We start from the raw sequence: 19568 nt of genomic DNA, 5'->3' as shown, positions 1-19568 counted from the left end.
ATACAATGTCTTACCCCCAAAGTTTCTCTGTTGCTCTGAGATCAGTGATTGGCATTTACGTTCAATAGTTAAGCCCCAAGACTTGATAATTGGACTCGAGGTACAGATCAGCCATGATCTTATAGAATGACAGAACAGGCTTGAGGGGCTGAATGGCCTCCCCCTGTTTCTATGTTTCTAAGACGGCAGCACTGACTTGCTACAACAACAACAAAATTATATTTATAGAGCGCCTTTCACGTCAGGAGGATGTCCCAAGGCGCTGATCAGCAGCAAGGGGGAAGCAATGAATTTCCAGGTATCATATTTCAGGCTAGTGCTTGACCTCATCCACTAAAGATATCAGGTGATGAACCAATAATGTCCTCCACAGTATTTGAACCAGTGTCAGCTGGTAATAGTTGCTTTGCTGTTATTTTACAAGCAGGAATTTTGAGCTGGAGAATGAAACAAGAGAAAGGGGGTTAATGTATTGGTATATAATAGAAACATAGAAACAGGAGTAGGTCATTATCCCTCGAACCTGTTCCACCATTCTATGAGATCATGGCTGAGCCGTACCTCAAGTCCAATTACCCGCTCTTACCCCGTATTCCTTGATACCCTGACCTAACCACTCTAATAATATATTCCTGGCATTCAATATGATGTCTGTATCATCAGAACTTTTCAAAACACTTTCACAGAGTTTCTGTATATTAGTGGATGCTCTGATGTACAAATGTTGTCTTTTCTTTTATATAAATAGTTTAAATAATTGTAATATATATCTAAATGAGATAAATAAATAAACAATCCTTGAGAAGTAATGATTCTTTGCGCTCTGTGCTTTGGAGAGGGAATGAGGAGGAGGGGGTTGGGGCAAGATGTGAGATGAAGATGAACATGTGGTGAAGATAAATTTCCGAGGCTTTTCCTGAAAGTCTTTCTGGAGATCAAGGAATATCAGCAAAGAAAGAGGCCATTTGGCCCATCATTTCTGTTATGTTCCTATGTAAGTGGCGATTGAATGCTATGTACTCCTGAAACATGAAGAAATTTTCAATTAACTGGGTTAGTAAACTTTTTGTTTGATATTTATTTAAAACTATAAATTCATCACTATAATATGATGTGTCCAAGTGAGATGGAGGAAAGAAAACAGCAAAATTCCACTGCCATTGGATTCTTCCCAATTCCAACATGACTCATGTATGTTCCAGGAATGAATGATAAAACTCGATGTAGAAATAATAAGTGACTAAGAAGTTAGGGCAGGCACACCTAACAGGCTGTGTTTAGTTTATTTGATTTAAAACAATTCTAAAACTTATCATTTCCACACATATCTTGGTTTGATTTCACTTACGGATGTATGCAGAGAAACGTTTATGAATGTGATCAAGGATTTATAGGGAAAATGCAGGCTAAATACAATGCACACAGGAAGAGACTGATGGTAATCTGGGGAGCATTGCGGCAAGCTTGCAAAGGAGTACATGAACTAATACAGATCACACACTTTAGTCCAAAATAGACCTGGGATGTTTGCAAGCAACTGATTTGCGGAGCACAGAATGTATTTGCTTTTGCCAAGATGTACAACGCTCAGATGCCAGATGTGAATCACTAAAATAATATTTCTGTTTCTATATAAAGGGTTCACAGTTAAAAGCTATCGTTTTGTTTAGAAGGTCTAAGTGGAAAGCATTACTGGATGGAATGGAATGACAGATGACCTTTTTAAGTCTCTCTGAGCAGTCACTGTGATTTTATTTAGTTAAGGAGTACTTTAATGCATTACCTATAAAATGCTCAACTCAAAACAGCCAACTTCAACAGGAATCAAATGATGAGACTTCAGGTCTGGGACTGACTGACTGACCCATCGAAAGTGCCACAGATTTAAAACTCTTGCACCAAAAAAATGTGACTACTCATTTCTGAAAACAATCAAATTAGACAAAAAAAGTTCCACTGCCTCATTGCTATAAAATTCTAATGCACGTTTGCCAAATAAAATAGTCCTCTTAACTGTCATTGTATCAAACCACAATGTTGTTTTTTTTTAAATGGTCACAAAGTCTACATTGTTCTCATCTTTAACTGTTTTCCCACGATTTAAGGCCCTTTCAGCAGCACACGTCATTTTCGTGTTGGCAACTTTCTGTGCAATTCCTACTAACCAGAAGCCGGGCTTGTTGGCACAGATGTTTAATAAAATCCCAACAGTGTATGCAGAATAACAAGAAGAGATTCAGTCCCATCAAACGGCATTTGCTTTGGCTCTTAAGTAAGCCTACACGTCACCAATAGTAGCTTGTCAGACTGTGCACTGAATTGTATTAAAGTACCTCCTGAAGAGTATTATAGATTATCCCTGAGAGCATGGAACAACAATACCTCATGTCAAAATAAGCCAGAGTTTTGTTGATAATGTAAAGTGAAGCCAGAAAATGCTTTTTATTTTCTTGAGGCACTTATGCAATTGCTGTTTCGCAATGAGAACATGATCACTGTTTTGTTAAAAGGGGAAAACTCCCAGTTTAATCCATCATTTTATTTAGTCATGTTTGTCTGTCTAAATAGATCATTCCAAATGCTGTAGTCATATTCAGCTTGTGACTTCATAAACCACTTTTTTTTTCAGGAATGGAGTTTCTTTGCTCTATTTGCAATAATAATAATAATCCTTGTAATTGATATAGCAACATATTACATCTTCGAGACGTCTCAAAGCGCTTCACAGAATATACTGTAAAGTGCATTGACTGTTTATTTTGTGGGCAAAACATGGCAGCCAATTGCAATGTCCCAGGTTGCCACAAACAGTCGTGGGTTGAGTGACAAGTATATTTTGTAGGTTACAAATTAACTCAATAGCTCAATAGCAGCTTCTCAAACTTGCATTGTAAACAAACAATGTCTTAAACCCTGTCAATTCTACAGCTGGTGAAATGAAACAATGAAAGTTTGTTTCAGCAAGCAGAATATTAAATATTTATTATAAAAATACAAAATGAAACGAACCATACAATACGTACAATATTTGGACTTTTTCCGAAGCGCTACACAGGCTGATGCTCAAATATTATTCATAAGTTAACGATTAAAACAAGTTTTATCGCTTTTTCTGTTCGCTAAAAATTAATTTCAATTTGGCCTTGTAAGACTGATTTGGCATTGTGTATCAATGGCTGTGCGAGATGCCGTAAACATTGTTCAGCCTAATCTCTCCTGTCTATTATTTCATATTCTGAATCAAGTAAGCAATGCTCAGCCATGCTGAGAAAGTCAGTGTATGTAAGCATCTGCAGTTTAATATTTGCTGAAGAGACTGCTTTGAAACATTTTAAATTTCACGCCTCTTGATATAGAGAGGAAGGAGGGGGGGAGGGGGGGGGGGGGCATTATAACCCAAATGTAAAATAATTTCAAAAGAGGGTCAAAATAAATGGCAGCTCGTTCGCTTAAAGTAGTCAAAGAAAGTGCAACTGGATCTAATGCAATAGTCCCTCGGGGCAATTTTAACCTTGCTCGCACTGTGCCATTTACTGTTATCTTTTGACTGTTGGATCGTTGCCAGAACCTTTTGTGCATTGCCAGGCAACATTTGTTGATCCAAGGCACTGCCATCCATTCCGTTTGTGTTGTGTTAAGGGCGTATTTCTGCATACTCTACATTTATTTCGGCTGATTGAATTGTATTGGAAGCATTATTTCAGTCCAGTTTAGTGACAAGTGAATGAACATGAGAGTTGTCTCTCATCCCGTCTCCCAGTGTATATAAATGATGTCCATATGTAGATACAGTATTCCACCCCATTACACAATTTCCTCTCATTTACCATTTGTCAAGATTGCAAAGTTAGTTTTTTTTTTAAAACTGAATGTTTCTAGGAAACAACCAGGGTTAGAGATGTGTGATTTACAGAGTAAATAAAAAAGAAACCTGTTGAGATCTGGCTAGCCAGAGCTGCCACAGATTTTCTAGTATACCAAATACCAAAAAAAAAACATCTAGCTCTTATGGCTCCTTTCAGCCAGTAATAAATACGCTTTTTGTAAACTTCACTTTAGGTTAATATTACTAAAGTCTTGCGCGTTTCAGGCAGAAAATGGGTTTGGGATCAGAACAAAGCTTTTTTTCATTTGCAATTGCTTCAAGTTATATGCCTGATATACGCTCTTGAAAGCAACCTTGATAATAATCATAATAATTCTTGGATTTGAGATAGTGCCTTATCGCATCGTTGAGACATCTCAAAGCTCTTAGCAGAATACCTTCATCTGTGGGTGCTGAAAAAAAATCACACAAGTCGTACGATTAATGTCGTTAATTATTGTAACATCAGCAACAGCTTTACCGCTCTCTTCCTTCAAGGCCAACAAAAATATAAGTTCTAATGAAAAAAAGGTCTAGAATATTTAAAACCATAGCGTCCACCCTACTTTATCTCCAATGAGAGGTTTGTTAAGCTACAAAAAGCAAACAATCTTCTGTAACATTTCCAACACTTTCACGCACAAGGTATCAAATGTGTAACTACTTTAAGTGGTTACTTCACACAATAATATTCTGAAATTTACAAATATAAGGGGCAAAGTAATAAACAATCCTTGTGTTTTACGTAGCATCTAATCAAGTCAGAACCTCTCTCAAAGCCATTTCCCCGTCATGAAAAAAAAATCAATGTATTATCTTTGACATATAAAAAAAAATTATCAGTAGAAATTAATCAGCAAACTGATTGACGGGGATTCACGATGTTTTTAAAATATGGATATGATAATAATTCAAAAGATAGCAAGGTAATTTATTGAAGTCACAATTGACATAAACGTTGCAATTAATTCGCTAGCTGATCAGTTGAGCGCAAGTTTCTACTGTATAAATGTTTAGGAAATAATGGTTCAAATGCACAAGTATGAAACCTACCTCCCAGCAGAGAACTTAGAAACAACTGGATTTGCAAACAAACAGGCAATCCACCAGTTTTTCTCTGCGGCTAATGGCAAACCTAGGTTGACAAATAATGTTTTCAGTGGCGTTTACTGTCACATTGCAATATCATAATTGCTCACAAGAATAAATATTGACTGATACCTTCATGGCTACTCTCCTGGGTTGCCAAAGAGACACCTTCTTTTCGATCGGAGTCAGAACTAGAAGAGGAAGTATTGGAAGCTGAGTTCAGTCTACCTACAAGTGAGAGACAACTTTGTTTTAATCTTAAAGAGTTGAAGGTAAACACGGAGCTGACAACCAAGATCACTTCCAGTGTAACTTCTTTTCAATTATTTGTTCTAAAGCTTCAACTGTACCATATTGTCTGACCACCTGCTGGATTAGCATATAATTTAAGTAAGTAGATATGGAATATACATATCACGGTCGGAAAGGTTTCCAAACGGGGACTGAAATGCACAAGATTATTATTCACCTTATTGGCATTGGAGAAGGTTTGACGAATCAGCCCTTGCATCTAAGTGTGGAGTGAAATTATAAATTGTACTGAGTGTAGATATTAAAGTGGCTTAGAAATATACGCAGTGAGATTTATGTGAGAGATCATACTATCGTTTTGCCCACAAAGTATACAGCCAATCGATTTTACAGTCTGGGATGTCTTGAAGACATGATAAGACGCTTTATCAAATACAAGGATTATGATTATAATTATTATACATTACAGGTAGCAAGTAATATATATTTGACTCGAACATAATGTTTTAATTGCTCACCTAGTTAGTAGAGTTGTCTATTTTACAAAAAACATAACCACGGTCTTGTTTATCAAAGTGTGTGTGTGGGGGGGGGGGGGGGGGGGAGTGGATGATTAACTTGTGTTTTTCAGACATTTATATTCAAACTGGTAGTAAAACTACAGGGTTTTTTGGGGGGCAAGATACCGATTTTAAAATATTCTCAAACACAAAAAACACAATTGCTTACAGTGTTGGTTACTTTTCCAGAGCCAGACCAAAAAAAAAACAACTCTTCTGCGATGAAGGACATCTCAAGCAATGCCATGTACAATCAGTTAGCAATGTCTTTTGGTTGCATCATTTTCAGAGCCTACTGAGGAGTGTAATACTGGGAGTTACAGAGGGATCAAAGATTTCCTACTTCATCGCTAAATAGTTTCCTGAATCAGCTTTTATAGGACTGTGTCATCTATTTAGAGTAACTCCTCTGGATTTAGAATGTTTTTATTGCCTCCTTCTCTTGGAATGACTAAGCCTTATTAAACCCATCGATCCCAGTCAACCCACACTTACAAACCAGTCACAATTTACCCAATTTTACTAAAACTATCAGTGGTTTTTTTTTAAACAAAGGAACAAATATATGCTGTTGTGATGAACAATGAAACCTTTGACACTCGACAATAAACTGCTGTATCTCGAACTCGGAGGCGAGAGGGATTGGGGGAGTGGGGGGTGAAGGTAGAAGAATTAATAATAATAATAATAATAATCCTTGCATTTGATATAGCGCTTTTCACGTCGGGAGGACGTCTCAAAGCGCTTCACAGAACACACTGTAAAGTGAATTGACTGTATATTTGTGGGCGAACGCGGCAGCCAATTGCGCACAGCAATGTCCCACAAACAGTCGGGGATTGAAAATGACCAATTTATTATTGTTTTTGGTTTTGGAGGGATTATTATTAGGCTCTGTGTGGAGTAAGGAAACTTGCCCAAGGTTTCGCCCTCTGCCTGGATTGAACTCAGGTCTCTCACTTGCAAAGCGAGTGCTCTAACCACTGAGCTACAGGACTCCACAAATAATAATTAATAATAATAATAATAATAATATTGCAACTCGGTATTAAGCCGTCGAGAGACACAGACAAATCGAATCGTGAGGGCACCTGAGCCACCGGTGAAGGTCGGTGCTGCGGCGCTACACAGTGCAACACGAAGTGCCCTCTCGTTGTGTAAAAAAGGACATCCCCAAAAAGTACACAGAGCGACAGTACCGCTTTTACTTTTACTTACTTCTGTAAAACTGATTCCTTGCGCTCAGACACCCAGGAGAGGGCACAGCAGCCATGGGGGGGGGGTCAGCAAACAGCAAACACCTGCAATACACCCCCCAATGTCAAATCATCTTCAGGGGCGAGAGAGAGAGAGAGAGAGAGGGGGAAGGCGACAAAAAAAAAAAAAATTTTTGTTACCATCTAACGAACTAATTAATTTTTAAACTAATTTTGTAGTTAATTAGATGATTAGACGGTAAAAACAGTCCCACAGGCGATTCTTAGTGAAAAACCATTGAATAGCGTACGACGCGGTGTCGTCGTCGTTCCGAATCCGTCAGTGAACGAATGAGTTGAATGAGTTAAATCGGTTTAATTCACGAATGGATTTTAAGGAATCAAAAGCCGTTTATAACCCGAAGCAAATGAGGGTTTTTTTTTATATTCCCCACTAATCACCGCTGAGATGTGCGCAGTGCCACCGGGTGTTTGTTCGGCACATTCAGAGGGGGTTTGTACTCACGTTAAAAGGAATTAACACAGTGGAGGAGGTTTCCCGTCGTTATAACTTCTGGTGACTCTCAGTTGCCATCTCAGGACAACACGAAGCACCGAATCCTTTTCATATTTCTCTCTCCGTCCGTCTCTCTCGCATTTTTTTTTTTTTTGGGGGGTGTTTGGTTGATGTTCCTCTTTATTTAAACCTTCCCTTCTTCTTCTTCTTCTTCTTCCTGTTGTTGTTGTTGTTGTTGTTGTCGTCGGTTCAGCCCTTTTTGACCGATTGGTTTAAAGTTGATCGCACGTTCCAGAGCCGCCGACACACAGCGAAGTGAGGAACCCACTCACACTCACACACACACACACAACCGCTCGTCTGTTTCACTCACTCACTCATTCCTCCCCTCACTCACTCACTCACTCACTCACTCACACATTCACTCACTCACACACACTCACACACACTCACTCCTGGCTGCTCACTCACTCACTCACACTCACTCACTCCTGGCTGCTCACTCACTCACTCACACTCACTCACACACTCACTCACTCCTGGCTGCTCACTCACTCACTCACACTCACTCACACACTCACTCACTCCTGGCTGCTCACTCACTCACACTCACTCACTCACTCCGCTTTCATTTCCAGTTGGAGTTCAGCTCCGTTTGCGGAACAGAAAATGGGCGGCGGTCAGTCACACACCATACACTGTGCTGTTTACCAGGTTCACTCCGGGACAAAGGTTACTGAGTGCTGGGGGGGGGTACTGAGTGCTGGGGGGGGTGGGGGGGGGGGGGCGGGTACTGAGTGCTGGGGGGGGGGTTACTGAGTGCTGGGGGGGGGGGTTACTGAGTGCTGGGGGGGGGGCTACTGAGTGCTGTGGGGGGGGGGGTTACTGAGTGCTGGGGGGGGGGGGGGGTATGAGTGCTGGGGGGGTTACTGAGTGCTGGGGGGGGGGGGTACTGAGTGCTGTGGGGGGGGGGTTACTGAGTGCTGGGGGGGGGGGGGGCTACTGAGTGCTGTGGGGGGGGGGGTTACTGAGTGCTGGGGGGGGGGGGGGGTACTGAGTGCTGGGGGGTGGGGGGGGTACTGAGTGCTGGGGGGTGGGGGGGGGGGGGGGGGGGGGTACTGAGTGCTGGGGGGGTGGGGGGGGGTACTGAGTGCTGGGGGGGTGGGGGGGGTACTGAGTGCTGGGGGGGTGGGGGGGGGGGGTACTGAGTGCTGGGGGGGTGGGGGGGGGGTACTGAGTGCTGGGGGGGTGGGGGGGGTACTGAGTGCTGGGGGGGGGGGGGGGTACTGAGTGTGGGGGGGTGGGGGGGGGTACTGAGTGCTGGGGGGGTGGGGGGGGTACTGAGTGCTGGGGGGGGGGGGGGGGGTGGGGGGGGGGGTACTGAGTGCTGGGGGGGGGGGGGGGTACTGAGTGCTGGGGGGGGTGGGGGGGGGGTACTGAGTGCTGGGGGGGGGGGGGTACTGAGTGCTGGGGGTGGGGGGGGTACTGAGTGCTGGGGGGGGGGGGTACTGAGTGCTGTGGGGGGGTGGGGGGGGGTACTGAGTGCTGGGGGGGGGTGGGGGGGGGGGTACTGAGTGCTGGGGGGTGGGGGGGGTACTGAGTGCTGGGGGGTGGGGGGGTTACTGAGTGCTGGGGGGGGTGGGGGGGTTACTGAGTGCTGGGGTGGGGGGGTACTGAGTGCTGGGGGGGGGGTTACTGAGTGCTGGGGGGGTGGGGGGGGTACTGAGTGCTGGGGGGGGGGGGGGGGTTACTGAGTGCTGGGGGGGGGGGGGTACTGAGTGCTGGGAGGGGTGGGGGGGGTACTGAGTGCTGGGGGGTGGGGGGGTTACTGAGTGCTGGGGGGGTGGGGGGGGTACTGAGTGCTGGGGGGGGGGGGGTACTGAGTGCTGGGGGGGGTGGGGGGGGGTACTGAGTGCTGGGGGGGGGGGTTACTGAGTGCTGGGGGAGGTGGGGGGGGGTACTGAGTGCTGTGGGGGGTGGGGGGGGTTACTGAGTGCTGGGGGGGGGTGGGGGGGGGTACTGAGTGCTGGGGGGTGGGGGGGGTACTGAGTGCTGGGGGGGTGGGGGGGGGGTACTGAGTGCTGGGGGGGTGGGGGGGGGTACTGGAGTGCTGGGGGAGGGTACTGGGTGCTGGGGGGGTGGGTACTGGGTGCTGGGGGGGGGTGTTACTGGGTGCTGGGGGGAGGTACTGGGTGCTGGGGGGGTGGGTACTGGGTGCTGGGGGGGGTTACTGAGTGCTGGGGGGGGGGTTACTGGGTGCTGGGGGGAGGGTACTGGGTGCTGGGGGGGGTTACTGAGTGCTGGGGGGGGGTTACTGGGTGCTGGGGGGGTGTTACTGGGTGCTGGGGGGGGGTTACTGAGTGCTGGGGGGGGGGGGTTACTGGGTGCGGGGGGGGGGTTACTGGGTGCTGGGGGGGGGTTACTGAGGGACACGGTGATATAACTGCCAATTAGCAGAATTGAGATGTTTGACTTTATTCTTCCTTTGACTGAAAGGCTTCACAACCGAAACGTTGCCCAATTGTGTACCATTGGCTCTCGGGGTATTTCACAGTCCAGTTCTCTGTCTCCAACTCCCACTATCTTATTCCAATCCCACGGTGCCTGTCCTACAAATACACAGTCACTACACTTTGCTGTAAACTCCTGTGAAGCACTTTGAGATGTTTCAATGGCATTATCGTGCACTGTATCAAATCGAGACTCATGCCTTCCATTCCTTGGAGATCAATGCAGACCAATAAGGAATAAATTCTGGTCTACCTCCAAACTGAGGAACCAGTAATGGCTTTTGTGTCACAGATAGAATTCTCAACTGGCGTATATTTGATAAAACAGCTAAGATCGGTTACCAAAATCCAGGTAAAACTTCAAAAAAAATACTCGGGCCACTCATAAATAAACCAAAGCATTTAATTCCAACCATTTTTTTTTAAGACACAAATTGTTACGAGCAATTATACAAAAGTGTTTTAATTTTAATGAGGCGAAACTTGTGCACAACAGGAATGCAGTGTTTTCACATGTAACAACAACAGCAACTTGCATTTATATAGTGCCCTTCACGCAGAGTAGCATCCAGGAACACTTAATGTGTTTACTTTGAACATATTTGCTTAATGTGCTGTGAAACAATGCAACCGATTATGTACAAATATTTCTGCAGGCCTTGCCTTGATTGGTAATGTTTGAGCCTTTATCCTACAGAAAGGCTACTATATAAATGTACATTTTGTATGTACTCTTGAGCTTACTGCGAGCCACAGTCAGAAACAAGCCATTACAATCCTCACCACAGCTTCACTGGGGGCAGAGGACTGTCTCTTCAATGTTTAAAAATATATTTTTTTTNACAAACTGCACTGAGGTCAATCTGTGTGTAATCTGCAAATATGAAAAGTCAGCAAAACTCTTGTGTATGTATTGCTCAATGAGGAAACAACTTGTTTTTATTCAGTAGAACTGCTTATGCAAGTCTTGGAAAATCGTCGCCAAGTCATACACTATTTCAGGGGCTATCAAAACAGGTTTATAAATAGTACCCTCATTTGAAGATTTATCGTTGATCAAATTCAAGCAACTCGGTGGGGAAACTTTCCAAAATCATATCAAAAATAACTCTCCTAATTACAGAAAAGGGAGAACTTAAACTTAACATGTTTCATTATCCAGTTTTAAAACTCTGTAGATTTAATTTGGGGCTTCATGGACTGTGAAATAATACAATCAGTCACAAACAAGCGCAAGTAAAAAATAACCTCTGCATGTTTGCAGATGATAAACATGCAGAAGGTTACAGTGTACACGACAATGGGATAATGTAAGATATTAATAGAGAAATATTTGCAGGCACCCATTATAATTGGAAAAAGCTCCCCCAAAAGTCTAAAAATCATCTGCCCCTTTGACTAAACCAGCGTTTTAATCCTTAAAAGGAATCGTCTTGGTTAACAGTTGTTACCATTAAGGTAAATAAAAGCCATGTTATTGTCTCAGTTACCATTAATAGTCCAACGGGTGATACCAGGAGTGTGGCAAAGGGTCAGTGAAATAGAATAGTCAGGCTTCGTGGAAGTGATGGTCAGACTATTTATGTACATACGAGCAGGATGTCTGGAACAGGATTCCTATGTATAATGCCATTAATTCATCCTCACAGGGCTTCAAAGTAGGCTGCACACAGTGTGCCAGAAACATGTAAAACTCAAATTAAAAGTTCTTTGTTCAAACCACTGAACAAAGGAAGTCTAAATAAAAACTGATCTCATCAAATAATAATAATAATAATAATCCTTGCATTTGATATAGCGCTTTTCACGTCGGGAGGACGTCCCAAAGCGCTTCACAGAATATACTGTAAAGTGAATTGACTGTATATTTGTGGGCGAACGCGGCAGCCAATTGCGCACAGCATGAAAAGGTATGACATTGACCGGGGCTCAATCATTAGTCAGTAAACCTTGGTAAGATTCAAACCCCAAAGAAGATACATTTGGAAAGATTCATTGACTTGATTCAATCAATTGTAAAGGTGAAACTCTCCCCTTACTGTAACAAAGCAAGTTATGATAAATAATCCTTACTTTTGATAACTTTCATGTCGGCGAGACATCTCAAGAGTGCTCCACAGGACACGTTGTAAGTGGAGTGACTGCGTCTTTTGTAGGTGAACGCAGCAGCCGGCAGCAATAACTCTCACACAGCAATGCGCCAGGATCAGGCAGGGAGTGGACAAAATGAGCGAAAGTGACCAATTTTATGTGTGTGTGTGTGGGGGGGGGAGGGGGGGGGCATTGTTGACCAAGGCTTCAGGAGAAAGTCTTTTCAAATAGTGCCATGGGATCATCCACCGGCACTCGGTATCTCCAGCACAGCGGCCCAAACCCAAACATTTCCAAAACAGAAAGCCTCGTACATTCCATTTGGTATTTCCCCACTTTATATATCTCACCAAACAACCAGAACACGCAGTACCTTATGCTGGAACATTCTACTTTTTTTTTAGAAAAATAAGACACTCTGGTAGCACTTTTGACAGCTACCTTTCCGTGAAGTTATGTGTAGTTCCATGTAATCCTATGCCAAGATCACTCAATTTAGTGTGTGTGTGTCTTCACCTCCACCTAAAATGAAGGCAAACAAGGGCTGAAAGGTTGATTTCTTATCTATCTTTAGATTTCACTTACGAAGCCAGTTTGACCAGATCTCTCATTTTTGCATTGATTTCATCGTGAATTGCACAGCTGCTAAAGTCACAGCACGACTTCGAATAAAAACCAATCCTTGACAGTGCAGCTATTTTGTCCAGACAATGCCTACAAGGTTTTACTTCTCATACTGCCAGAAATCTGCCACTCAGGTTCTAGCTTATTCAATACTGCTGCAAGTGATTCATTCTCACTTCCAGCTACAGTACAAGCACAATAGGTGCAGGATACCCAATTTACATTGCCCACTCGGAAACTGCACCGGTCAGGGCAAATGACAGCCATAACTGAAGCCAATTTCAGGTTTAGTTTGCAACCAACTCTTTCCAAGTTGGAACGTTAAAAATGGTCCCTCTGTTTCTGTGGACTGATCAAGAAACACTTTTGAGTGAAGGCCAAATTAATGTCACAGCTCCTGCATGTACTCTGAAGCGGAATGATCAAGGTCATAGCAAAACTATCTCAAGGTTGTCTCAGCAGCCGGATCCAGTCTCAACTCAAGACGTCGTGAATTTGGCATTCGTTTCATCCTGTATCACAGAAAGCACTGTATAAACTTAAATATTTTACACCTATGTGTGTGTTTGTGTGTATCAATTTGCCTGGTTTTAATTTGAATACCAGATGTGTAGTTTTATTAAAGATTAGATTGTCTTCTTACATTGCTCACTTGCCTATTAGGAATTTTACAAACAAAACAGTACAATAGTTTTAGGTTACCCACTAGGAAGGATTAAAAATGGAAACATAACCAGTTGGGCTGCTCAAGTTTCTAGTTTATTAGGACTTAGTTGTTGATGAAATAAGTAGATGAGTCAAGTTATCTTACACAAAAATCTCAATCTCACGATTAGAAACTAAACGTGATGGTTTAATGGTGGTTAATATAAATTGTAGACTTGAAAGCAACGTATTTTTCTAGTAAGGATTATGTTTCTTTTAGAACTCCTGTGAGTCCTCGAGTTTTCTTCCATTGCTAAAGATTTTTAGGATGATGAGCCGGCAGATGGTTTGGTGGGTTCACTCGCATGTCGTTTCCTCATTAGTTCTGGTTTTTTCATCATTTCGGGAGGAAGGACACAGCTTATCTTGTCCCTGGAAAATAAAACCACATTTACCCGAGAAATCCAATGTATGGTTTCAAGTCTTCCCATACAATTTTTTTCCCCCAAAAAAATATACTTCATACATTCAATTGGCTGCAGCATTTCACCCACAAAATATAGTCAATTCACTTTACAGTATATTCTGTGAAGCTCTTTGAGACGTCGAGAAGATGTGAAAAGCACTATATCAAATGCAAGGATTATTATTATTCTCCCAGCTCGGTTCCAAATCCCTGACTGTCCAGAGCCTTGGGACGTCCTCCTGACGTGAAAGGCGCTGTACAACTTTTAATTTTTGTATTTTCTAATAATAATGCTAGTCATCCTTCCGTTCGCTAATAGCGCCTTATCCCGTCACCGAGACGGCTCGAAGAGCTTCACAAGAGTACGCCGCAAAGTGAATTGACTTGCTATTTTCTGGGCGAAACGCAGCAGCCCGTCGCGCACAGCAGCGTCCCCCTCAAACAGCGGTGGATTGAGTGACCAAATTATACATACATTTATTTATTTAGGGGGGGGGGGTGGGGGGGGGATTGCAATATCCCACAAAGAGCCAGGACATGACCGGTGAATGATGGATTGATGTAGACGAGAGCTCTGACTGTTCCTTGTCGGGGAGGACTTTGGAGTTAGGCAGTATGTTTCTTGAGGAGTTACAGACTTGCTGAGAGTGGTGTGTGTATGGGGGTGGGGGGGTGGGGGGAAGAGATAATAAGGGGTTATAGCCTTGTGTCCCACACACACGTGGTGCTCAGAGCTGGGAACCCTGAGACAACCCCCAGGCTGCTGTTAAACAGGCGCCTGCCTTCAGGAATTCTCTGGCTCTGTGGCGACTGACCGTCTGCGATGCAACATGCGATCCTCAAACTTCAGACAGTTTCAAGTTTAAATCACAGGGTTTGTGTTTGACCAATGCACCAGATCTCTCGTGAAACTCAACCCTCTCATTCTCCCCCCCTCCCCCTCCTCCCCTCCATCTCTCTCTCCCTCTCCTCTTCCCCTTTACAACATAACCAGATATGGGGCCCAAGATAACACATGGCTCTCCACATATTACTCCATTCTGTAGGGCATTGCTCAAAGAGAGAGAGCAAAAAAAAAGGAAAGGGATAAGTGATCAATCAATCAATCAATCAATCAATCAATCAATCAATCACCTGCAAGAATGTCCCAAAGTATACTTCATCCTTTACACCAACAATCTTTCTGCTCAATTCTTTCAGAAATGCAGAGACACCTTTAGGAAATTAACAGCACATTTATTTTTAATGGTCCCTGATTTTTTAACACAAAATGCTCTTTCGGATCTGATCTGAAGAGCAGAGCTTAAGGCTTTAAATGCTTTGAAAGCTACACCTCCACGCTAAGACCACCACCCCATCCCTCACAACAAAATACGATCGTTCGCTTTTTTTTTAACGAATCTCTCTCATCCCTCACTGCTAAAGATTGTTCTCATAGAAACTGAGTCACATTTACGCAACTCGTACAAATGAAGAGCGTGTAAACACCGCCAGATACAGAGATCAGCTTTAAAAACACAGAGAGACAATAAATCATATATATATATATATAGACAACCACACACACACACACACAACCACACACCCTTATACACACACAACCACAAACACAGAAACACACAACTTCATTGCACAATTTCACACACACACACACACACATAACCTCTCACACACAGACACACAACCTCACACACACACACAATCTCACACACACGAACTGTATATATATATATATATAGATCACGTCTACCATTGCACAACGTGTTGCTGAACAGTTGATCTAAATGGAGATTTGAACACATCGTGTGGTTAACTGTTAAAAGTGCTACTTTGCATAATGTCACGTTTGTTGATTATGTTTTACTAACAGCAGCAGCTGCAAATTGGCCACATCAGCCCCACTGCTTCACAGTGCAGTGTGTGTGAGGTTGTCTGTGTGTGTGCGTGAGGTTGTCTGTGTGTGTGAGGTTGTGTGTGAGGTTGTCTGTGTGTGTGAGGTTGTCTGTGTGTGTGAGGTTGTCTGTGTGTATGTGTGTGAGTGAGGTTGTCTGTGTGTGTGTGAGGTTGTGTGTGAGGTTGTCTGTGTGTATGTGTGTGAGTGAGGTTGTCTGTGTGTGTGTGAGGTTGTCTGTGTGTGTGAGGTTGTGTGTGAGGTTGTCTGTGTGTGTGAGAGAGGTTGTGTGTGAGGTTGTCTCTGTGTGTGTGTGTGTGTGAGAGAGGTTGTGTGTGAGGTTGTCTGTGTGTGTGTGTGTGTGTCTGTGTGTGTGAGAGGTTGTGTGTGAGGTTGTCTGTGTGTGTGTGAGGTTGTGAGTGTGTGAGGTTGTCTGTGTGTGTGTGAGGTTGTCTGTGTGTGTGAGGTTGTGAGTGTGTGAGGTTGTGTGTGAGGTTGTGAGTGTGTGAGGTTGTCTGTGTGTATGAGGTTGTCTGTGTGTGTGTGAGGTTGTGTGAGTGTGAGTGTGTTGGCAATCCATCCTAAGCAGTGTCTCCCCAAGATGCAAGTTAATCAGGGTCCCTTCTCTCTCTCTCTCTCTCTCTCTCTTTCTCTCTCTCTCTCTCTCGACAGAACTGCCAGAGGTAGAGAGCAGACATTTTCCCACCCACCCACCACACAAACTGCACTGAAATTCAATCGCCGTGTGACCAGTGGCTTCTGCTGAAAGTCGCCCCCGTTGCTCTGCTCTCTGCCTTCCATCACACACGCGCTTTCGTGCCGAGCTTTGCTGTGTCAGTGCAGCTGAGGGTCGGTCTCGCCTGAGAGGGGGTGAGGGCGAGGGGGACCCCCTTTTCCATCCCAACTTTAAATGCAATTTGTATATTGTTTTTCGAGCAAAACGTTCATCTTTTTGCAGTGGAGTCCTGTAGCTCAGTGGTTAGAGCACTCGCTTTGCAAGTGAGAGACCTGAGTCAATTCCAGGCAAGGGCGAAACCTTGGGCAAGTTTCCTTACTCCACACAGAGCCTAATAATAATCCCTCCAAAACCAAAAACAATAATAAATTGGTCTTTTCAATCCACGACTGTTTGTGGGACATTGCTGTGCGCATTGGCTGCCGCGTTCGCCCACAAATATACAGTCAATTCACTTACAGTGTGTTCTGTGAAGCGCTTTGGGACGTCCTCCCGACGTGAAAAGCGCTATATAAAATGCAAGGATTATTATTATTATTGGCAAAGGACAACACCTCACACCTGCAGTGCTCGATGTCTGTCCTTTCCCAGAACTGACATGGTCGATGCTACATCGTGTGTACTTGTCCTGTTTTGGATCCCCCCCCCCCCCCCGCATCAGCTAAGGTTGCGTTTGCAGAGAAATTTCACACACCAGAACAAACAGCGAATACACACACACACACACACACACACATGCGCTCTCATGTACGGATGTGGAGTAAATCCGAAGCAGTTATTTAAGCAAAATACACGCAGGAATATTGGAACTCTGCAGAGCCTAAACCACACAGAGCCCCGGTATCAGTGGCTTACACGCCATGACTAAACTGTCATGGAGCCAGTCATGACATGGGCTCAGGATTTGGGATCGTTTCGTACTGGACTACACCCAAACTGACAGTCATTTGAAAAGTCCAGCATTCATTTGGAAGGCACGACTTAAGACATGAGGGCACGAACCCACAACCTTCTGACCCAGAGGCGAGATGGCTACTAACTAAGCCAAGCCGACACTTGAGTGAAACAAAGGCTACGCAGTTAAAGCAGCGAAAGGTGAACAGGGAATGCGGAATAGTAAGTAGTCTTGTAAATACTGTGCGTCAAATTTGGAAATAGCACCAGTTCGCAGCACTCACTGCAACACTCGCCCACATGAGCCTCTGTCTCTCAGACATGACCTTGTGCGGGTACATGCTGGTGGCTGTGCTGTGCATGCAGATGCACATGGTCACTCAGTCAACCGGGACACTGCGGTGGCAATTGGCTGGTGTGTTTTCCCCAACAAAATATACAGTCAATTCACTTTGCAGTGTATCCTGCGAAGCGCTTTGAGACGTCCTCGAAGACGTGATAAGGCGCTGTATCAAATGCAGGGATGATTATTGTTATATTACAGTTGGATTTCAGGCAAACCAAAATGCTTCATAGTTTTATGTTGCACTGAGATACGGTTCCGCACAATCAGGAGATTAAGAGCAGAATGAAAATGAACGTCTTCTGTGGTTCCCAGACTGTAATTATATTCTGGCTCGTGGCTACGCCGACTGCATATTAAGACATAAAGCATCTTCCATAACAAGGCATCTAAATAATCATGGCTTAGAGTTAGAAAGTGCACGCTGTGTATTTTCATAATGTGCTTCATTTATCCTATATAGTTAATGTTACATGGGGACCTTTTGAAAATATTGCCTCAAGGCCAATAATCCCATAATATTTGTTTTAGGATTTAAATAATTCACAATTTTGGTTATTAAAATAAATATTGTTTCAGTGTACCGTGAGATCTTACAATTGTTCTGGACCGGGCTCAACAATTAGAAGCAGGTCACCAATAGTAAGATATTATTGTGGGTCTGAGGACATTTATGTGTGGAGCTGAATATAAATTTACTGGTGTAATCAAATGAACTCACTCTTTGTGGTTTGTAATGCACGATATTCAGATCCAAGACATCCTTTTGAACAAATTGAGAGTTTGAATTCAATTCAAATTCTGATTTAGTTTGAATAAAAAATTTCTGTTTTAAAAAAATCTAAATGCATTTAATTTGTTGCTTGGTATACTGCAGCCACCAAAACCCTCATACAGTGATAGAAAGCCCAGGGACTGAATGAGATGGATTTCTGCTTCAGATCCAATTATGCGCCATCCGTTAGATGTTTAGCGCTTTAACAACAAGAACTTGCATTTATATAGCATCCCTCATGCAGGATAGCATCCCAGAATGCTTAACGATGGTCAAACTGCCCGGGTGCCAACCTCCAATAATAAAAGCGCCATTAATATCGGAGCTTCCACCCACACTAAATGTGCTATAAAAGATGTCTCAGTAACAGTGGTTAGTTTGTATATGAAATGACCTTTTTGTTTGTGTTTTGTGCGTCGGACAGGTGATCGAGTGCGGAAGTGGCTTGAATGGCCATTCTCTTCTCTCATTAAAAACATTGTGAACTAACATTTGAATATCATCCTGGCCAAAACGGGTTCCTTTTCCTGCCCCCTCTTTGTTTCCGTTGTTCATTAATTGAAATCCAGGCAGGAAGTGTTCAACTAACTATCTGTTCTTATATTGGTTTCTCATGTGAAAATGATTTCAAAAAAAGAAATATTTTTATGAAATACAAGGCTAACAGAAATTATGACGTTAAGACATTCTTTTAAGGTCTTTTGTCACACAGTGATAACTGTGGTATGACTTCTTGTGTCTGAGCACTATTTTTGGTTAATTGCACCTCACAAGGTCCTCTTCAGTGCCTGACATTATTTTAGGACATTGAAAACAATCTCACTTTTTTTTCAAACTACTGTTTAAGTATCACAGTTAAGTTTCGCCCCCAAAAACACACAGTCACTATACTTTTACAGTATATTGTGTGAAGCGCTTTGAGACATTCAACGACGTGATAAGGCACTACATCAAATGCAAGGATTATTCTTATTATTATACTATTCTGACTGACTTGCAGTTAGAACGAATGGATTCTTACGCCATTTAATGCTGTGGTTGGGACAACAGCACAATGTAAGGGTGAATCTTTTAAATTGTCATGCAATGTGAACAGCGCAAAACACCTGGGAGT

General features: G+C 43.3%; 2 protein-coding genes across 3 annotated transcripts; both read right to left on the bottom strand.

The window, feature by feature from the left end:
• Window positions 1-2955: 2955 nt before the first annotated feature.
• Window positions 2956-7852, bottom strand: LOC103186301 (pancreatic progenitor cell differentiation and proliferation factor-like protein). Of its 2 annotated transcripts, XM_007905225.2 has the most exons (5): window positions 7489-7852; window positions 6985-7067; window positions 5087-5182; window positions 4919-5000; window positions 2956-4278 (listed from the first exon to the last, which is right to left on the bottom strand). In XM_007905225.2, exons 2-5 carry the CDS (start codon window positions 7037-7039, stop codon window positions 4266-4268), a joined length of 246 nt encoding a protein of 81 aa, XP_007903416.1. In that variant the 5' UTR covers window positions 7040-7067; window positions 7489-7852; the 3' UTR covers window positions 2956-4265. The 2 variants fall into 2 exon arrangements, 1 of the variants encoding a protein (XP_007903416.1); XR_488737.2 differs by lacking the exon at window positions 4919-5000 and having other exon boundaries at window positions 6985-7096.
• Window positions 7853-13448: 5596 nt separating this feature from the next.
• ppdpfb (pancreatic progenitor cell differentiation and proliferation factor) lies at window positions 13449-13783 on the bottom strand (the record flags this gene model as incomplete). The annotated part of the gene is given in 1 exon segment (NM_001292546.1): window positions 13449-13783. A coding segment is annotated over 1 exon segment (111 nt), but the record flags the coding sequence as incomplete, so codon positions are not given.
• Between the last annotated feature and the right edge of the window lie 5785 nt (window positions 13784-19568).

The sequence above is a fragment of the Callorhinchus milii genome, unplaced genomic scaffold, assembly GCF_018977255.1.
Source record: "Callorhinchus milii isolate IMCB2004 unplaced genomic scaffold, IMCB_Cmil_1.0 Scaffold18, whole genome shotgun sequence".
Classification (NCBI taxonomy): Eukaryota; Metazoa; Chordata; class Chondrichthyes; order Chimaeriformes; family Callorhinchidae; genus Callorhinchus; species Callorhinchus milii.
Note: the sequence above shows the minus strand (reverse complement) of the source record. Positions and strands in the feature narration are given on the sequence as shown.